This window comes from Platalea leucorodia, assembly GCF_965183815.1.
Source record: "Platalea leucorodia genome assembly, chromosome: 3".
NCBI classification, from domain to species: domain Eukaryota; kingdom Metazoa; phylum Chordata; class Aves; order Pelecaniformes; family Threskiornithidae; genus Platalea; species Platalea leucorodia.
In genome coordinates, this window is record NC_138825.1 from 100,049,654 (window position 1) to 100,068,231 (window position 18,578).

Below are 18,578 nucleotides of genomic sequence, written 5' to 3' on the forward strand. Positions count from 1 at the left end.
ATTTTTTGTGGAAGCAACAAAGAGGAAATATGTCTATTTCAAGGAATGAACAGTCTGAAGATAAGATGAAGGAAGGGTCACAAGAAATCAGAACAGTCAAGATGATGACCAAATATCACTGAAAAATAAATTTAGGCTAAAACTTTACATTCTATTCCACTCCACATCCCAGTATATCAAGTTAAATTCCTGGAGAGCTACAGCAACAAATCAAAGTATCTGATAGCACTTAGGAAAAAACACAGGAGACAAGTAACAGCCCACATGGATCTGTGAAGAAATAAATTGCGTTAAGCCAATCTCACTGCCTTTATGACAGTGCAACAGACCTCTGGGATAGGGAAAAAAGCAGGTGTCATATTGTGTCAAAAGCCCTTAAAGTCACTTCCATAATCTTACAATTGGTAATGGTGCAGCTGGAATATTCTGACCAGCTGACACTGCACTTAAAGATGTTGCCCCATTGTAAAATGGCAAAGGACACCCACAGAAATGACAAACCACCACAAAGAAAGGCTAAAAGAAGAAACAACAAGAAAGCATAATTAGAGTCATCTTATATGTAGAAGGCAAATACAAAAAGGAAGGGGGGAAAAAAACGACACCTTTCTCAATTACTGGATAGAACAAGAAGAAATAGACTTACCTTCCTGGAAGGCAGAGTTAGTTTTGACATTAGGAAAAAAAGTTATAAGGAAAGTAAAGCAGCAGAACGATGACCACCACTGTGAGACATGAACGTACAGGTGCCGGGAACTTTGCAAGCAAAGCTGTGAAGTTTTCATGCACAAGGCAAATGAAACAACTGTCATCCTCAAAGTGCTACTGAAAGAGTCAAAGACAAAGAAAGAAGAAATACACAGCATTTTGAAAGCAACCACAGAGCATTTTCGTCCACATGAACAGAAGAGAGACCTTTAAACAGCCCCCAGAGACAGACAAAGTCTGACTGGTTAAAATGAACAAGTTTCACGGCAAGGTTTCACAAGAACCAAGTGGAAAGGCACCAGAAGTTCACTGTCTTTTCCAAATCAATTCAAGATGTATCACCAACCTGCAGAGACCTTCAGCTGCAGATGCCGAACGGACAGATCTTTCATATGTTGTCTAAGAACAAGTGGTAGGCCTTGGACAGTTAAAATTATGCAAGGCAAAGCAGACAAAAGGCTGAAACTCAGATTGAGGGCTTCAGAGGAGATACTTCTGGCAGTGCCAAGAAGTAAATGGTGTTCTAAGGAAAAGTACAGCTATGCTACGCTGAACATAAGCTAGGAGAACATCCAAAAGAGAAAGTGGGAAAGACAAAACTAATTGAAAACGAAGAGCTAGTAGCAAAAAAGTATTTTTAACTGTCAGGGAAGGGTTGAGACCATAGCAACGGTGATTCCACACATCCATGAAGAAGAAAATTTGAGAAACTGAATCCCATTGCCCTCACCCCAGAAACAGAATGGGTAAGTTAAAAGAAAATCATCGAAATATCCACAGCCATACACAATAAGAGAAGAGAAAAATGACTGAGTAGACTAGAAAGTAGTTTCAGTAGAGGAAGAAAAAGTTGTAGCTGAGAAACACCAGAAGGACCTGAAGTTGAAGTTAGGACAAAGAAAAAGCAAGCTTTGTAACTGCTATGTACGGTTAATGTAGTGATGAAGTACTGAATACAATATTGGCAGGAGAGCTCATTACTTGAAGACAGACAGTGAATTGTTATATTTTCTTCAAAATTTAAATCCTGTCAAAAGAAAGATTATAAACAGCTTAAGCACATTATCAGTTTCACTGAAGCAGACTAGAGCATGGAAGAATCTCCTGGAGTTTAAGAGCAAAATTAGGCATTGCTTCTGCTGAGATTTGTACGCAGGAAGCAGGAATGCAAGATGCTCAGATGGATAAGTTACAGAGGGTTACTTTGTGAAAGGAGAAGGAGGACTTTGAGAAACAGGAGAGAAGAGCAAACTTAGTATGGCAGACCTATTCCAGGAATTAGAAGTTAAAGGCCCCAGAATACCTGTCAGTTGTCTAAAAATTATTTAGATAAGTGACAGTTCCTATATGAAAAGTTTTATGAAAAGGCAATGAAGAGGAAAGTTCTGTTCATTGTCATTTTAGGGAACAGAAGGATTGAGCAACAGCTCAGGAAAAAGTCAAACTCATGGAAAGAAGGAAGTCTGAATAATTACAGAAATTAGCACGTAAGTTAAATTCACAAGGAATGAAAGGAAAGATAATTCAGACTTCTGCTAGTAGATTTCCTTTTAAGGAAACATTACTCCAAATACTAATTACAGTAACTGGCACGTTAGCTGCCAATCCAGGGGACTCAGCTTCTAACTATTGAGCAAAGCTACGATACCAGTACGACTAGGTAACTTTTGACCCAATTTCTCCTTTAATGCTGTAAAGCACAAGCTGGCATATATTAGGGGGGGAAAAAAAAAAGTGTAAATAAAACTCTAAAGAGAATACTCTCATCACTTTTCCAAAGTATCTTAAAACAACTGCTGAAAGAAGCCGAATGTATTAGAGGTGCCTATTTATATTTCAGAAGCATGCAAAAATCCAGCCTAAGATCTAGGAGTTACTGTGCAATATGACATAGACACAGCCTTGGAGGGCAAGAAAAAGATAAGCAGCATACAGAGCGAAGGAAAGAATAAAAGTTTACTCCATTTTTATGGCTTCAGGTTATCATCTTCATCATGATTAATTACTTCCCCAGTGTTAGGTCCTGTAAGACCAAATACGTGAACAATAGGAAGCTCAACACCTTCATTCAGGCATTTCTAGAAACACCAATGACCCAGATATCTTGCAGTTTTCCTCAAACTTACAGATGCATTGAAAGCTTTTCAATAACAACTTGTGGCAGTTGCCATAAATATTCCAATTATATCAAAAAGGCTATCAGAACACCAAATTGATAAACTAGGATTTATTTCACACCATGAAGGTCTAAAAGTGCTATTATAACAAAAAAGTGTAAGTATGGTCATTTCTCAAGGGCTTCTGATACAGTCATGCATAACCAGCTACAAGAAAAAAGGGAAAAGGACAAGTGAAAAGGCTGGGGTAGAAACAGGGGGACGAAAGAAGGGATGCATACGTGGCAGGGCATGTGGAAAACCACACAGACAACCAAGCTCACTGATAAAGTTACATGACAAAATGGGGCTTGGGCATAACGACAGCTGACTCCAAACAGGTCTTGTATCACAATCTGGCAGAAATAAAATCAGGCACTCCTAACTTAAACGAGGAAAACATCAGATGCCCACAACTTGTGGTAAGAAAGAAACATGACTTTCTAGTTAAAGCCCAAGTGTCACTTACCTGTAAAACCATTTACTTTATATAATTCCTTCATATACTGAAGAACTTACTTTGAAATTAAAATATTTTCTTCAATGACTATAATATTTAAAATATTCACTATATTTCCCTTTAAATATCTTTAAAATCTATATTAGTGGCTTTTACTGCAAGAAACTGTCAGGCATCATTGCTGTAATTACTCATTTACAGTTAGATTTTAATGCTTTAATCTCCTAAATTAATGTAAATCTCAACTGCACACCTGTGTTTGCACATTCTCTTTGATGGGCTCTGTCACCTTAAATGTCAGCATTTACTTCTCTTGAGTGCTGCTTAAGGATTTCCTGTGCTCCCTATGTGACTGACTTTGCACATAGACTATTTAATGTGCCTTGAGAGCTGAAAATTACATGCCGTACATAAAAAGCTTCAGTATCTATCTGGATGATGACAGCACTGTCCCTTAAAAACCTTTTTTTCTTTCTTTTTTTTTTTTAAAAAAAGTGTATAAACTACAGAATAGACTGAAAACATTCTGAAATGCCTTCAGAACCACTCCATGATTCTCCTGTTATTGCAACAGAAAAATCATTCAACATATCAGAGGAAAATAGTATTAAAATATAGATTAAAAATAAGCAAGCTCTAGAAACAGGGAACAGATTAGTAAGTATTTCTTGTTCACCAAAAAGAAAGAGACAATTATACAGCAGAATTCTTCTCATGTTAAGTGCCCCATATTAAAGTGTCAAGAAAGGCAAATGTAGCACTCCTTTCAGGACAACGAAACATCAAAAGCAGGAAGCTCTCACATCTGAATATATTCAAAGGCTGACAAACCACATACCACTAAAATAACATCAACTTATATGACCAGGTGAAAAAGGAGTGAGTCATAGATCCATGTGTGGTGGTTTTTTTTTAAAAAAAGTAAGCTTAGTTTTGACGCAAGAGTATTTCTGTCAAACAGTAGGCATACATTAACCAGTCTTCTCGTCTCTTCTCCCTTAAGCAGTTCTCCAAAATTTGGTGGACATTTGACAGCAAATGAAGCATTACATAAAAAGTCAAGACAGATAAGATTACAGAATGAGGTCCAGAAATTAAAGTGTCAAATAAGGATAAAAATAAGCTTTACTGAACAAGAGAACTACAGAATTACTTAATAGAAAGTTTAGCAAATATTCCTTTAAGTCCAACGCTCTAAACTGAACAACTAGATCCTTTTGGCAAGACAGCAGGATTTTAACTAACATGAAGCAAATGCTATTCAAATTGCCATTTTCCCAGGGAACAGGTAACATCAAGAAAAATACCCCACAACTGGCTCAACTGGCTATCAACGAGATTACACTGCTCTAAGAAAACTACATTTCAAATGAGCTAGTAAATACCTATAATAATAGTTTATCAAATTATTATTTCCCAAAAGTTGTTACTGTAAAAGCGTCATGTAACAAATGCTGCTCCCAGGCCAAGCCTAACCACTCCCAAGTCAAGACTAACCACTCTCAGGAAAACACAAGGAAGGGACTTCGACCAAGTAATGTATCGTACGGTGAATGAGTGTGTGTGTATACGAAATAATTTCTATTTGCCCCCAAAAGTTCTAACTACCATCAAAGGTAAAGCTCAAAAGTTAAATTTCTTCAGTGTCTTCCTATTTACTGGAAAAGAGGCTATATTGTAAACATCATCTTTGACACCATGGTTCAACTACAACTTATTTCCTGAGGAAACATGAAAGCTATCCATGAAAGGTGCATAAATGATTTTCTTAGATAGAAATCATCTTCAAAATTTCATCTGTTTTAATTTTTAAAAAGATAACAAAAAGAACAGAGAGATACATCTAAAAAAGTTTAAAAGTGTCTGAAGAGCACAAATCTTAAATAATTTATTTTCTAATGCAATATCAACAGCTTTAAAGCTCTTTAGTTTAAAGCTGTTGGTATTGCATTAGAAAATAAATGACTGCATTAGAAAATAAATGATGGAAATGAACTAATTAAGACAGCTACTCCCAGATACTATGACACACACTAGCGTGTATTATTTTTGTACTATTTGCAAACAAAACAGCACTTCATTAAAATACTTCCTTTTGCCAAAAAAAAAAGTTGTGGCTTTGTATTCTGATTAAGGGCCCAACGCTCATTATGCTACACAGAATGCTTTAACCAAAAGGAATAAAGAAAATAGTTCCACTCCTGACCCAAACTGTGGCCAAAAACCAAAAGCTGAAGCAAGTTATTGTCAGAGATGTTGAATACATCCTCTCAGAAGTTGAGACCATTGAGTTTTTCAAACTGAGAAGTAACAAGAATAAAATCCCAAATAATCCTCATCAGTCTCTATTCTTGAGCACAACCTCAGCCTTTGCCACCAGCGACCTGACAACCTCTTCTTATCCAACCTAAGATATCCATGCTTAAAGAAAAGGAAAACACCACTGCCATTTATGTAATTTTTTTCCCCTCTACCATTTACAAGTAACTGGAAGAATATCAGTTGTCAAGGGCTCCAGTAGGGTCTCAGTAACAGTCGAACATCTACATTGGAGTTTAAAATAAAGGTGTAAATAATGAAAAATGTACAGAAGTTGCAACAAAGGAACCAAATGAGGCTGTCATGTCACACTACAGGACAGTTATAATTAACAGCTCATCATCACAAAAAAAAAAAAAAAAAAAAAAAAAAGAAGAGTGAGAATGAGGTCCATCATTCCCCCTACCCCAGTATTATTCCTGCTTTCCTTCTACCCTCTACCTTTCTTGACATTTTATTCAATACCCCATGCTCTACCTCTTGCCCATGCTGCCATACATTGTAGGATAATATAAACACTAATATTTCAGAGCAGTGCAAAATTTTGAGCACCGAACCAGTGTTCCAGCAGGCTGAGCAGCACCAGTCCAGGCATCTTCCACGCTTGCCAGAAAACAGATTGACCAAAGATATTTGCTACAAGTTATTAAAATGCAATCTACCCGTTAGTAGCTCAAAAAAGTGTCTCACATATAAAGTCAAAGCAAACTTCCATTTTTTTCAGAAAGCCCAGGTTCCAGAGGCTTCTCACAGAAACACTAAAGATGGACTAACTCAATGCAGTGACAGCTTTGTAAAAACATTTCAAGGAAGAACATGCCTAAGATTCAAATTTCCATAATTTATGCTAAATGTAGAGAAGCTTGTTTTCACAAACATTGCAAAAAATTTTGAATGATCATAATCCTATGCATATTCAAACACAAACTCATTATACTGAAGTCACCATCTTTAATCTGAATACTTTGCAAAGTTTACAGCCTCCCTTTTACAAATAAAGGGCATCTTTAGAATCAGGTATAGCTCCCCAGAGCAAATATTTACTTATTTTAACAAACCCCTTCGCATGTATTTTGCTCTGTTATCAATATAAATGTCAGTCACCGGACATAAGAAATACTATTATAAAAGTGAAAACATTCATTTTCATTAAATTTCATTTCCATTTTTATTTTCAGAAAGTTCTTGTTCTTTGATAAAAAATTCTCTCTAATCATGAGATCAGAACTACTATCATTTCAAATTCTTCACAGCTGACTGTCATATAAAAAAAAAAAAAATCAGAGGCTGGTATTTTTTTCTTCTAGTTGTTAACAACTTCATTCTTTCCAAAAAGTTACTAAATAAGATATTTGGTCCTACAGTCTTCAAAGAAGATCTTAACACCTGCTTAAATATTATCCCTGAGTGGGACTGAAGACTTCTTGATTCTGGAAAGCAATAATTCTCAATCCATAATTCACAAAACCTCAGGAACTAGTCTGCAAAACCTCTGCAAAAATAATTATAAGAATACACATCTCACTTTCCCATGCATGTAAGCAAACATGAAAAGGAGAGAAGTGAAGGCTATTGAATTCTCAGTGTTTAGCTTTACTTTGTTGTTGCTGTAAATGAAGACAACTGTGACAAAACTGTACAAGACGATCCACTTATTACCCCTCTCCACAAAAAAGGTGACCGGTTCTTCTATGAAATACTGAGAATAACTTCTTAGAGTGCTTCTTAGAATTGTTAACTGGAGACATAGCTACTCCAGACCACACCAAGGTCTGAACTTCAGCAGCTCTGGCCTATCTCAGATTGCAATTCTGAAATGCAGAACCATTATTTAGAAAATGCAAGGCACCTGTCTTCTCTTTAAAGAAATTTAACTAACTTTCTTAGGATATCTTAAGCAATTAAAATCCAGTAGGAGAATTCCTATCAGTTTACCAATACAGAAACTGGATTGTAATATCAGAACTTATTTGCTTTTCCTGGACACCATTCCCTTTTCTAACAGGTGGAACACAAAGTTTGATTTCCAGCTTGTTTTATGCACAGTAAGGCATGAAAACATTGTAACTTCTAACAGAGAAGTATAAATAGCACGGTTCATCTTCATTTCCCTTTTAAAGCCTTTTACAAATACAATGCTCAGAAAAAGAATACTGCTTTTACAGTGGCCTTATTTTTCAGTGGCCCCTACATAGCACCATAGAGTTTAGAACTATTTCAGATACATATGGAATTCCTTAGTAATATTCAAATAATTTATACAGGATAGTGTGAGGAGGGATAAGTTTTGCTTAAATTCACACCAGAATTGGAAGAGCGAAAAACAGTAGAAGCAGGGAAGTAGATTTTCAATGTAATGATGCTTTGCTGCCTCAATAGGCATAAGTAAGTAATACCTTCTTAATCATTTTGACATATTGAAGGCACATTCAATAGCACAAAACCAAGCCATACTCCCAGCTATTTCTAGCAACCCGTAAACATTAATTTATTCTCACAAGCCCGAATGCTGAAACTGTGACAGGACAATATGAGACTGGGGAATAAGCAGCAGAAATACAGCTCCACAAACACACCATTCGCTGAAAGGTCTGTTGAGCCAAAGAATGACATTTCTAATAGTCTCTCAAAGACCCAGGAAAGCCCATGTGTTACTGTTCAGCTAGACAAATTCATTCTCAACCCTGCACAAATCATCTTTCATCATCAACATGCATTGGTGCCAGATCTTTCAATCCAGCAACACATAATGCATAAGTCAGCCACACATTTTAGAATATTTAAGTTCTTCTATTTAAGTTTTTCTAATTAAGCAGTATTTTAAGAGAAAGCTTTTTTTCAGTAGTGATGATTGTACATTGATTTTTATTAATTTGAGTTTACTCTGAGAGCTACAGGAAAAGCTGGAGCTTTCTAACAAAATAGTTCATAGCTGCAATGCAAAATTTTACTGAAATCATTAATGCAGACTGCAACAGACATTTTCCTTTAATCCACTCAGACAAAGGAAGCAGTATGTAACAGCAGGAACTCTTTTGTAATATCCCTAAAGCATCTCAAAAGCAACAGTTGTTTGTCTACACAGATTTGGTATTTTTAAGGTTTTTCATTAGTTGGTAAAGAACTAGCATGACATTGTTTGTTAACTTGCTTTTGTAGTCACGTATTTTTCCGTTAAGTGTTGGTTGACTGAAGTAGACAACTCCTCTTGTGGCAGCACAAAATTACATCACTTGATCCTCATTTCTGTGGCATGACTGTTCTCCAAGTTCAGAAGTTCTGTGTGGTTGTTTTTTAAAGCCACAAGGGCGCTTTTTATTTTTTAAACAGAAGTACTAAAACTATCTTAATGAGAATTTTAAAAAACATCAGGCACATGCTACATAACACAAATCCAGAAAGTAACATACTTACAGCTTCAAAAGATAAGTTAACGTGTTCCAGGAATTTCTGCCTTAAACTCTCAGTCAGTTCATTGAAGCGGTATCGCAAGAGATCCATTTCTTGTTGAAGAAACCAACGCCTGAGATCCTCACTGCAAAGAAATGATAAAAAAAACACAACAATATATTTTCTGATTACACATTCTCTCTTTCTTTATAAAGTAGGTGTCAAGCCTAGTGAACATAGCATTAAATGCAGGGCTGACTTTGGCATGGGACCCACAAACTGAGGAGCTCAGAAAAGAAGGTAGGAACCCTTCAGGAAGGAGCACTCAAGCAGAAAAGGCTTTTGAAGAGACAACACACAAAGAAGTGTGACTGCGGATGTTTTGGAAGAACAGAGGTAATCAATCTCAACACTAAAAATTGCTCTGTAGGTATCAAAGCTGCTACTCTCTTTTAAATGGTACTCATCATTTCTTACTTGGTTTAGGTAAGAATAACCAACCACAGATAACATTCTGCTTCGGTTTTAAAGGACAGCTTTTTTTCTTCAACATGGCATAATATTTCTTCACTGTACAATTAATGTCACGATTCATCTGATGAGGCAAATACATTATAAAGTCTACTTCTTTCAATTCTCACTTTTGGGGTATCTCCAGCTGAAGAAACACACATGCATCTCAGATACTACAACAACAGTGCTCTATGCTAGGCAACAAGTAGCCTGGAAGCAGGGAAAAAGAAAATATGTGACAATTAACTTGGGTGAGGAACACAAAGAGAACATCTAACACTTTACAAAAGAGCAAAAGGGGTTTAGCAACTGCAGGTGAGCAAGTAGGAGAATAAACAAGAACACGGGGACAGGAGTCAGTAGAAAGCATAAAAGAAAAACAACACTGAAGCCACTCGTTAAGTACTCTAAGTACTCCTATTACTTTTTGCACACTGGATTGCTAACATCCCAGCACTCAGATTCCCAGGCATCAGTACGTTAGTCAAAGCTATAGCAAGTAGGTACCAGAATCCTAGTAACAACAGCCACCCTGTACGTACAAGCACAGAATGCAGATGATAATGTATCTCGTTATTACAGGGCATTCTTTTAAGCTGTCCTCTGAGAACTACGCAGTGAGCCACTGCCAGGACAATTCACAGAGCACAGAAATACTGCAGTCTAACATGCTCTCCTTACAAAATATTTAAGCACCTTTTCCCATCGGGGACCAGTGAACTACAACAGAGTTGTTTGTGCTTTTGTCGACAAAACCTCTCCTTGAAATATTCCTTGGAGAAAAGTAATTATTATTCAAATTATAATTCCAGATGGAAAGGCTCTGTTAAGGTGCTTTGTAAAGTATAACCCTGTGGACAGTTTCAGTGCTTGGGGTGTATTAATAATCTGTGCAACTTAAAATGGAAGTTGATGCCTTTATGACTGATCTTCTGCGATCATCTTGGACGGTAACAAAATCCTAGGATGTGACAATTCTACTTTTTTCCTAATTCATCAGCTTTACACTGCATTTGTTTCCCTAAGGCGGGGGGGAGAGGGGGGAAATCAAGCACATATAGTTACTTTGCAGGCCAGCCAGTCTTTTGTTCCTCTTTTCTTTTAGGAGAGTAGATCAAAGGCAGTAATCGCACCTACCCACTTAAGTTACCAAAACAAGAAAATATTAAAGTTATCTCTAATAAAATACACACACCTACCTGGATTATTCCTATAGATGACAAACTAGCTGATGAGCTGGCTTACATTACTGTGTATGTCCAGCATATATTTTAAAACTGACTTTCCTACGAACATCATCATTAGGGCATTATTTATGTTCATTTTTTCCTTATGTCTCAGGAAAATTTTACATCATTTCTAAACACAAATCACATCTTATACTTGTTATTAACATTCAAAAAAATTGTACACTCTCATTCCAGACACATACCAGTAACAATACTTACTATCAAAACCACAAGCTTAACTGAAAAGCAATGTCACTGCCATTAGATAACTAATCAAGCTGCTGCTGAAGAGGAGATAGTTGCAGGTAGTTGAAGCGTAGACATTAGGAACGTCTCCTTGTTTTCTGCCACTTAACTGTTTTGTGTGCAGAATGCTCCACAGTTCAAATCAGATCAGTAGATTCTCGACTAGAAAAATAATATGAAAGAACAGGCTCTTTCGTGTCAGGGAACAGCACTTGGGGCGAGGGGCAGAAATCCTCTTCACACCACAAGGAGTGGTAGGAAAGACCGGCATATGGGTTATGAAGCATCAACATTAAAGTACTTTAGAAAGACATGAAAATGCTACTAAATCTGGAGCCTAAGACTAGCAGCTCACATTCCACAATTAAATATGAGAGTTCAGTTACCAACAACTTGAGGTTAACTTTTGAAAAGCCTGGGCATGGGCCAGAGCTCTATTTTACTAGGCAACCAACACCAGAAGATTCCTCAGAGTTTAAGTTTCAAAAAGTAGACAGCAAGGGGAACATGGGTGCAGAAAGCACACAAAAGTAAATGCTAGTCAATATAAGAGGCAGCAATTTCAGCACACCAGTCTAATTTATCATATAGAAAAAAAACGGCAGGAAGTAGAGAAAAGGCCTTGCTAAGTTTGATAAAGAATTTACGTCTTTGTTATGTGACACAGACAAAAAAAAAAAAAAAAAAAAAAAAAGGCACAAAACTATGTTTGAAAGTTTCCTGAATAGAAGAGTGTCGCTGTCAGAGCGGAGGCAAGATTTATTGCTTCCATCTTAAGTAAGTAAAGTGAAGATCATGCTCCTGTGACTTTCAAGATTCTTCATAGCTAATCTGATAATGTGAAGAGAGATGCAACAGACAGAAGCAGAAATACACGGCCATGGCCAACATGCAAGTAAAATTCTCTCTAGAGTTATGTTTGCCACAAAAGTGAATGAAACAAGATTACTCTATTTCCTGGTCTTGACAGACACAAGTGACATTACAAGAGGTGTGAAAGAAGGGCATGGATGAGACTGTTCACGCAAGACTGTACATTCCATATCTTAGCGACATTATATGGGAATAAGCTTTGAAGTCTTGGATTTCAGAAGGCAGAAGGACAGTGAAGAGATGACAACTACATTACAAATTTAACTGACAAGAATGGTGGAGCTGGCCACTTCAGATCATGTAAAAACCAAACCAAAACAATCCAATTTATAAGTGAGGACTGACGGAGACTAGGAAAAAAAAAAAAAGCTGATGTAAACTCGTACCCCTGGGTGGCACTGTTGGCACACTAGAAACTTAAAAAGGTGGTGTCACAGGAAAAGCCTGTAATCACAACTGCCTGGCAGGCCACAGGGAACTGAATTCAACTTAGTTCGCAGTTGTGTCTGCAAAAGTTAAGTACGCTTTTTCAAACACTCCTACCTTAATAGCTTTTCATCAGTTAACCTAATGATTTGTGCCAAGCTTATTTTTCTGACCTCATGTGATAAAAACTTAGAGAACAGTATATTCTATTTGCCTCCGAATTTCATCTTTTGGGGAACATGCCAGTTTTAAAGCATAGAAATATCTCATCCCTGAAATAGCTGCTTTTCAAGAAAGAATGAAGAATGCTGGGACCAGGATCACCTCACAGTGCTTAAGATGCTATTTTCCATTTTATGAGTAATCACCAGTCCACCTTTTCAAAGAAAAAAAAAAAGCTACTTTAAGTGGAAACTATCAAGCTGGTTTATTGAAACACTGCATCGAACTATCCGTATATAAACAGGAACACAAAAATACATTTGCAAGTAGTTTAAAAAGAGTGCCCTGGAGCCCCGTCCAAGGCCCCCCCTCCCTAAGAAGGGGTCTTTCCCCCTAGACTACAAAGCCAGGCTCTTTCCTGCTGATTCTGTGGCCCAAAATAGCTTGTATTCATTTATGCACAGTGGTTCTCCTTCAACAAGCTGCCCACCTCTGCCCTGCCTATAGTCTAATTCTTAAGATACTTCCCTGAAACACAGGGTTTGAAACATGTCTCCTGTTTATTTCCTAAGCAAGCACTGGAGTCAAATAAGCTCTCAGACAAAAGACAAGGATCTTCTTTTAAAAAGACAGCTTGCAAAGAAAACGAAAGCAGTCCAATTATCTGCATCTATCACTAATTCTAGGAGATTCCAGAGCCATTATACAGATGCAGGGCAGGGGGAGAAGATACCACATCAGTGACAAAGGCAGATATTTAGCGAAGTCCCTGCTTGGCTGTTTCTGACTGAGGCAGCCATTCACTCAGCATGCTAGCCACTGTCATTCACGTGTGACTTCTGTTCACTCAGCATGCTAGCCACTGTCATTCACGTATGACTTCTGTTCACTCAGCATGCTAGCCACTGTCATTCATGTATGACTTCCACCCTTCTCAGCACAGTGGACAAAGCTTACTGATTTCCACTCCTGAAGCAAATACCTAACCTTCAGGCTTTTGCTACATGGCTTGTATCGCCTTCTCTAAATCTCACCCAAACTCATCTTTCCTGAAGCCACAGACCAACCAAAAATAGATGCCTCTTGAATTCCAGATCAAATTCTTGCCACCAGACAATTTTACCTTCTAGAACAGCAGAACTTTGTTCAAATGTGTCACTACCAACACCCTCAAAGTGTCTCATCTCCCACAGAAAAGCAATGGTCCCATCTAAATAATAACTATTAAGTAAAGTTTTACAAGAGAGAATAATGGAAACCAAACTGACTATTCAAAATACCACTAGCTGCATAATAACAAACATTAAGTTTTCAGAGGCTTTTTAGTTCCAGGCTACTTAAGGCTATTACCTTTTAAGGGGTTTTGGTAGAAATTTACAATATAGGTAAGCAAAATATTTTCTTGTAAAAATCAGCAGCACCAGTAGGACTACAGGAGTTTACAAAAATATACACAACAAACATAGGCAAGAGAAAGAAACCAATATTACATTTGTTATTCATAATCACAAATAAAACATGTAGAATAAAGAAGGGCAGTAGGAATTTCAGTTGTAATTCTGTCATGCAACTTGCTTCCTTCTTTCAGGATTTTAAACTATACTATCAGAGTCACTGCAGTGAACAGGCTGCTATTGACCTTCACATCCACAACCTGTTCCTCATTGTACATGCATCACAGATCTAGCTGGCTCATCAATCACATACATCAACAAACTGTCTCCAGGACAGCCCAGATGTCTTTTGAAAGGGCAACATGATGGGATGTGAATAATCCAGAAGATTTCAGGGTGTTTAAAGTCACCCAGGGCCTGTCATAGCGAGGTTTCCTCCATATGGAGGCTTTTGCGGCCTCTGCTACTTCCTATTCTGATCAGATGGTCTGTAGCAGGCACCTACGATGTTGTTGGCCACCTTGGTCTCTTCTCCAACACTTGCCCCAAAACTCTCAACTATTTCACAACCCATTTCAAGGAAAAGCCCTATCCATTCCAGCTCCATACCTTGGCTTAGAGCATAATCCCTCCTACTCACCTTCCCAGTCTGTTTTTGCTTATGAATCTGTATCCATCCATAGCAGCACTTCAGTCATGTCAGCTATCACAGTATCATATGTATTCTACCACACTCACCTAATTTAAACAAACTATATTGCAACTTAAAGTGCAATTGAATTAACAATTCAAAACAGTACACACTTCATATTTGCCAGTTTTAGTACTAAGAAAGGACTGCAATGGCAAGGAGTCAGGAGTTCACACTGATGCATAACAAACGTGTTAACAGACATAAAGCACTGACAACCTCTATAATTTCATCCAAAAACTACAGCTGAAGCAAAAGCAATGCACTTGACAGGACCAACTTTGAGCTTGAGATTTCACACAACAAAAAAACTGCAGTGCAACCATCCACTGCAATGAATTTGGAACACAAGCAGAGTCAGTAGAGGAAACCTCAAACTCAGATGGTATTTTTAGTTTGCCAGAAACAAGGCTCTCTCTTTATGCAATAACATGTAGTCTATTTACATAGGCAGTTCTTTGGTCAGTAATCAACAGTTTAAGCATATGCAGCAGTTAATTTTAACTGAATTATCAATCACTGCAAATGCCTGACACAGACTTAATACTGATGTGCTTTAATCTCAAAAAAGATGTCAAAAGGAAGAGACTCAAATCAACGTTCTGTGCATAAACCTCACAAGTTTATACTTTTTTAAAAATTATTACAAAATCTGGGTATTAATTTTTAACCCAAGTAGCCCTTTTCAGCACAGCTGAAATGAGGTTCCTAGCAAAAAAACCCTCTGTTTGAGCCTAGCTCTCTATTTAGTAGCCATGCAACTCTAAAATACCTGTAATGCCTATAATAAAGCAATGTATGTGTATACATTTAAAATTAATAAGTGTACAGGTGTCGTGGTTTAACCCCAGCTAGCAACTAAGCACGGCGCAGCCGCTCGCTCACTCCTCCCTTGGTAGGATGGGTGAGAGAATTGGAAGGGTAAAAGGGAAAAAACTCGTGGGTTGAGACAAGAACAGTTTAATAATTGAAGTATAATAAAATAGAACAGTTAAACAGGTAAAGAAAAAGCTGCGCACACAAACAAAGCAAAACAAGGAATTCATTCACTACTTCCCATCAGCAGGCAGGTGTTCAGCCATCCCCAGGAAAGCAGGGCTCCGTCACGCGTAACGGTTACTTGGGAAGACAAACGCCATCACGCCCAATATCCCCGTTTCCTTCTTCTTCCCCCAGGTTCTATACTGAGCATGACATCATATGGTATGGAATAGCCCTTGGGCCAGTCTGGGTCAGCCCCCCTGGCTGTGCTCCCTCCCAGCCCCCCGTGCACCCGGCAGAGCAGGGGAAGCTGAAAAGTTCTTGACCGGTGTGAGCACTGCTTAGCGACTATTTAGCAACAGCTTTGCACTAAGCAAGAACCAAAACATCAGTGTATCAACATTATTCTCATCTTAAACTCAAAACACAACACTATACCAGCTACTTAGAAGAAAATTAACTCTATCCCAGCTGAAACCAGGACAACAGCATAATCCAAAAAGTACTTACGACTGACAGTAAGCAAGGCGTAGTATGAAATGAGAGATATGGTCTTTTCTTCTTGCCTCATAATCATCCTCAGCCAAAGCCTACAGAACATATTATTATTTCAGAGAAATAATCTCTCCCAGATTAAAAATCCACAATTAATTTATCATTGCTGTTCAACGGTGTATTAATACTCACCTTTAAGACAATAAATGCAAGACTATTAAAGAAGACGGGTGTTCTAAAGAAAGAAACCTATATTCTCAAAGAAAAACGGCATCTCTGACAAAATGACAAAATTTAAGTTTTAGGAATAGTATTTCATCACCTCTACTTTTATTCAGGATTCTTGAATGGTGTAAAGAAAATAAAGTGCAAGAGAGTTACCGTTTTTGATTTTTACTTACTTTGTAGGGAAACTTAAGTTTCCGGAGCTCAGCCCCCAGCTTAGTTCTGTACATTTCACTACTTCTTACATAGCTCACACCAAGGTTTTCAACTACTTTGAGCACTGGGAAAAAAAAAGAAGTCCATGTTAAAGACAACATATTGAAAAGAAATCTAACTGTATCATGTCTTGGGAAATGCACAAACTGGGGTAAAGCCACAGGAATTACTTTTAGTGGTGTTGGGAGCAAAGGGTAAGAAATATGGAGGACGAGGTGTGGCCCACAAGTTCTGAACAGCTCGCCCAACTCTGGGACCCATACAGTCAACAAGGAAGGGGAGACAGCTAACTCTGATGGATCAGTCTCAGAACATCGGTTTCCACTGGAATGACAGAAACCTTGGATTCAGTGGTTTTCAGGAGTTCAGAGGAAACCCTTGCTCCCAGCCACAGCGATCTGAATCGCTGTTTTGAGAGACATCAAATATGTCGCAACACCTGGAGAGTGAAACACGCTTATAAAAACCACCAACGTAAACCAAAACTATACACTCCTGACTGCTATACACCAAATGCTCGTGAAATCAGTCACAGCTCTCTGAAACACCTAAAGCAACACGTTTTCCTTTAAAAGGGGTTCATTTCAGCACGAGCAGCCAGCCAGTTCACATTAATAACAGGCAAAATTAGCATCAAGGTGCTTAGGGACATGGTTTAGTGGTGGACTTGGCAGCGCTAGGTTAACGGTTGGACCTGATGACCTTCAAGGTCTTTTCGCACCTAAACGATTCTATGATTGTATGACTCTATGTTCAAAGCCCGCCACAAACCCATGCAGCCACGACAGGAGGAATCAAAAGCTTCGGGGGGGGGGGGGGACGGGGGGACGGGGACGGGGACGCTACTCACGCCTCAGGCGGTCGACGGCAAAGCTCTCAAACTCCACCAGAGAGATGTTTTCCGTGGGGGGCTCCAGGTAGAACTGCAGGCTGTGAGGGTACAGCTCCCGCCGGTCCCCCGCCAGCCGGCCCTGCTTCAGCCTCGCTCGGCCGCTGGAGAACTCCATCTCCCCCGCCGGCGGCCCTGCGGACGACACGGCCGCTCAACCACGAGGGAGGCAGCACCGGGGGGAACGGAATGGGGAGGGTGGGGAAGGGGAGGGAAGGCCGCCGGCGGCCCTCGGAGCGGAGAGGGCCCGCCCGCCGCCGAGCCGCCCCGGGGCCGCCTCCGGCCCGCCCCGGAGAGCCCAAGGCCCTGCTCCCATGGCAGCTACCCCGCCGCCGCCACACCGCAGAAGCCCCCACCTGCCGCCGCGCCCCGGCCCGCCGCCCCGGCTTCCCGCGCACGGCCAGCCCCGCCCACTTCCGCCCCGCCCCCGCCGCTCCGCCGCGCCTCACGCTCAGCCCCGCCCACCCGGGCCACGCCTCCCGCGCGGCAATTGGCTGGCGACAGCGGAGCGCGCGGAGACGCCATGGGCGGTGCCCACGGCCAAGATGGCGGCGGGCAGCGGTGCCCTCTTCAGCGCCGGACGGGGCCGTGCTGTGCCCGGCCCGTCGTGCCCAGACACCTGAACTGATTAAAGGGGTCTTTGTGTCTGGTTTTTCTGGCAGCGCGTAACTGACTTTCTGTCAGTTTGTCATTTTCATGACTGAAGGTGTTTGAAAATATTTGCCACCAAATGAAACAAACCCCCCTCCTCTTTTTTTCCCCCTGACCTTTGATTTAATGGGAGGCTAATGGATGGCTGTGGGCGTCTGCAGTGGCGGCCGCTTCCACCACCTCCCTGCCCGCAGGCATTTCCCCTGTTCACAATACTCAACAGGGAACGTCAGTGTAGTGAAATGGCTCCCCAGGGCCCCCCAGGGCCGAAGCGGAGTCGTGGGCCGGCTCCCGCGGCAGGACAGCTGTGCCAGGCCAAGCGTGCCAGGCCAAGCCCCTCGGTAGCACCAGGCCACAGCCAGCAGCAGGTGGCCCACCGTTGCGGAGGGCCTGGCTGCACAACCGCAGTGCCTAAACCCCGTGTGGCCGAGGCACCCACGACGCTGTCTGCGAAGGGTCTGCCCGAGGCGTCCTCCCACGGCACTCGACGTCTCCCGTGCCCTTCTTGCCAACGTGGTGGAAGATGACAGTGATTCTTGGCCTCTCTGTTTTAC

The 18,578-nt window shown here is 40.1% G+C and overlaps 1 protein-coding gene across 1 annotated transcript in view; it reads right to left on the reverse strand.

The window, feature by feature from the left end:
• The window catches only part of PRIM2 (DNA primase subunit 2), a gene marked incomplete at its 5' end in the record, with an annotated part of 129,697 nt that extends 112,206 nt beyond the window's left edge, over nucleotides 1–17,491 (reverse strand). Inside the window, 4 exons of the mRNA XM_082306285.1 lie at nucleotides 9,058–9,178; nucleotides 16,059–16,138; nucleotides 16,445–16,548; nucleotides 17,335–17,491. Coding sequence (XP_082162411.1) covers nucleotides 9,058–9,178; nucleotides 16,059–16,138; nucleotides 16,445–16,548; nucleotides 17,335–17,491 — 462 coding nt within the window. The remainder of the gene's footprint in view (nucleotides 1–9,057; nucleotides 9,179–16,058; nucleotides 16,139–16,444; nucleotides 16,549–17,334) is intronic.
• Nucleotides 17,492–18,578: the final 1,087 nt, after the last annotated feature.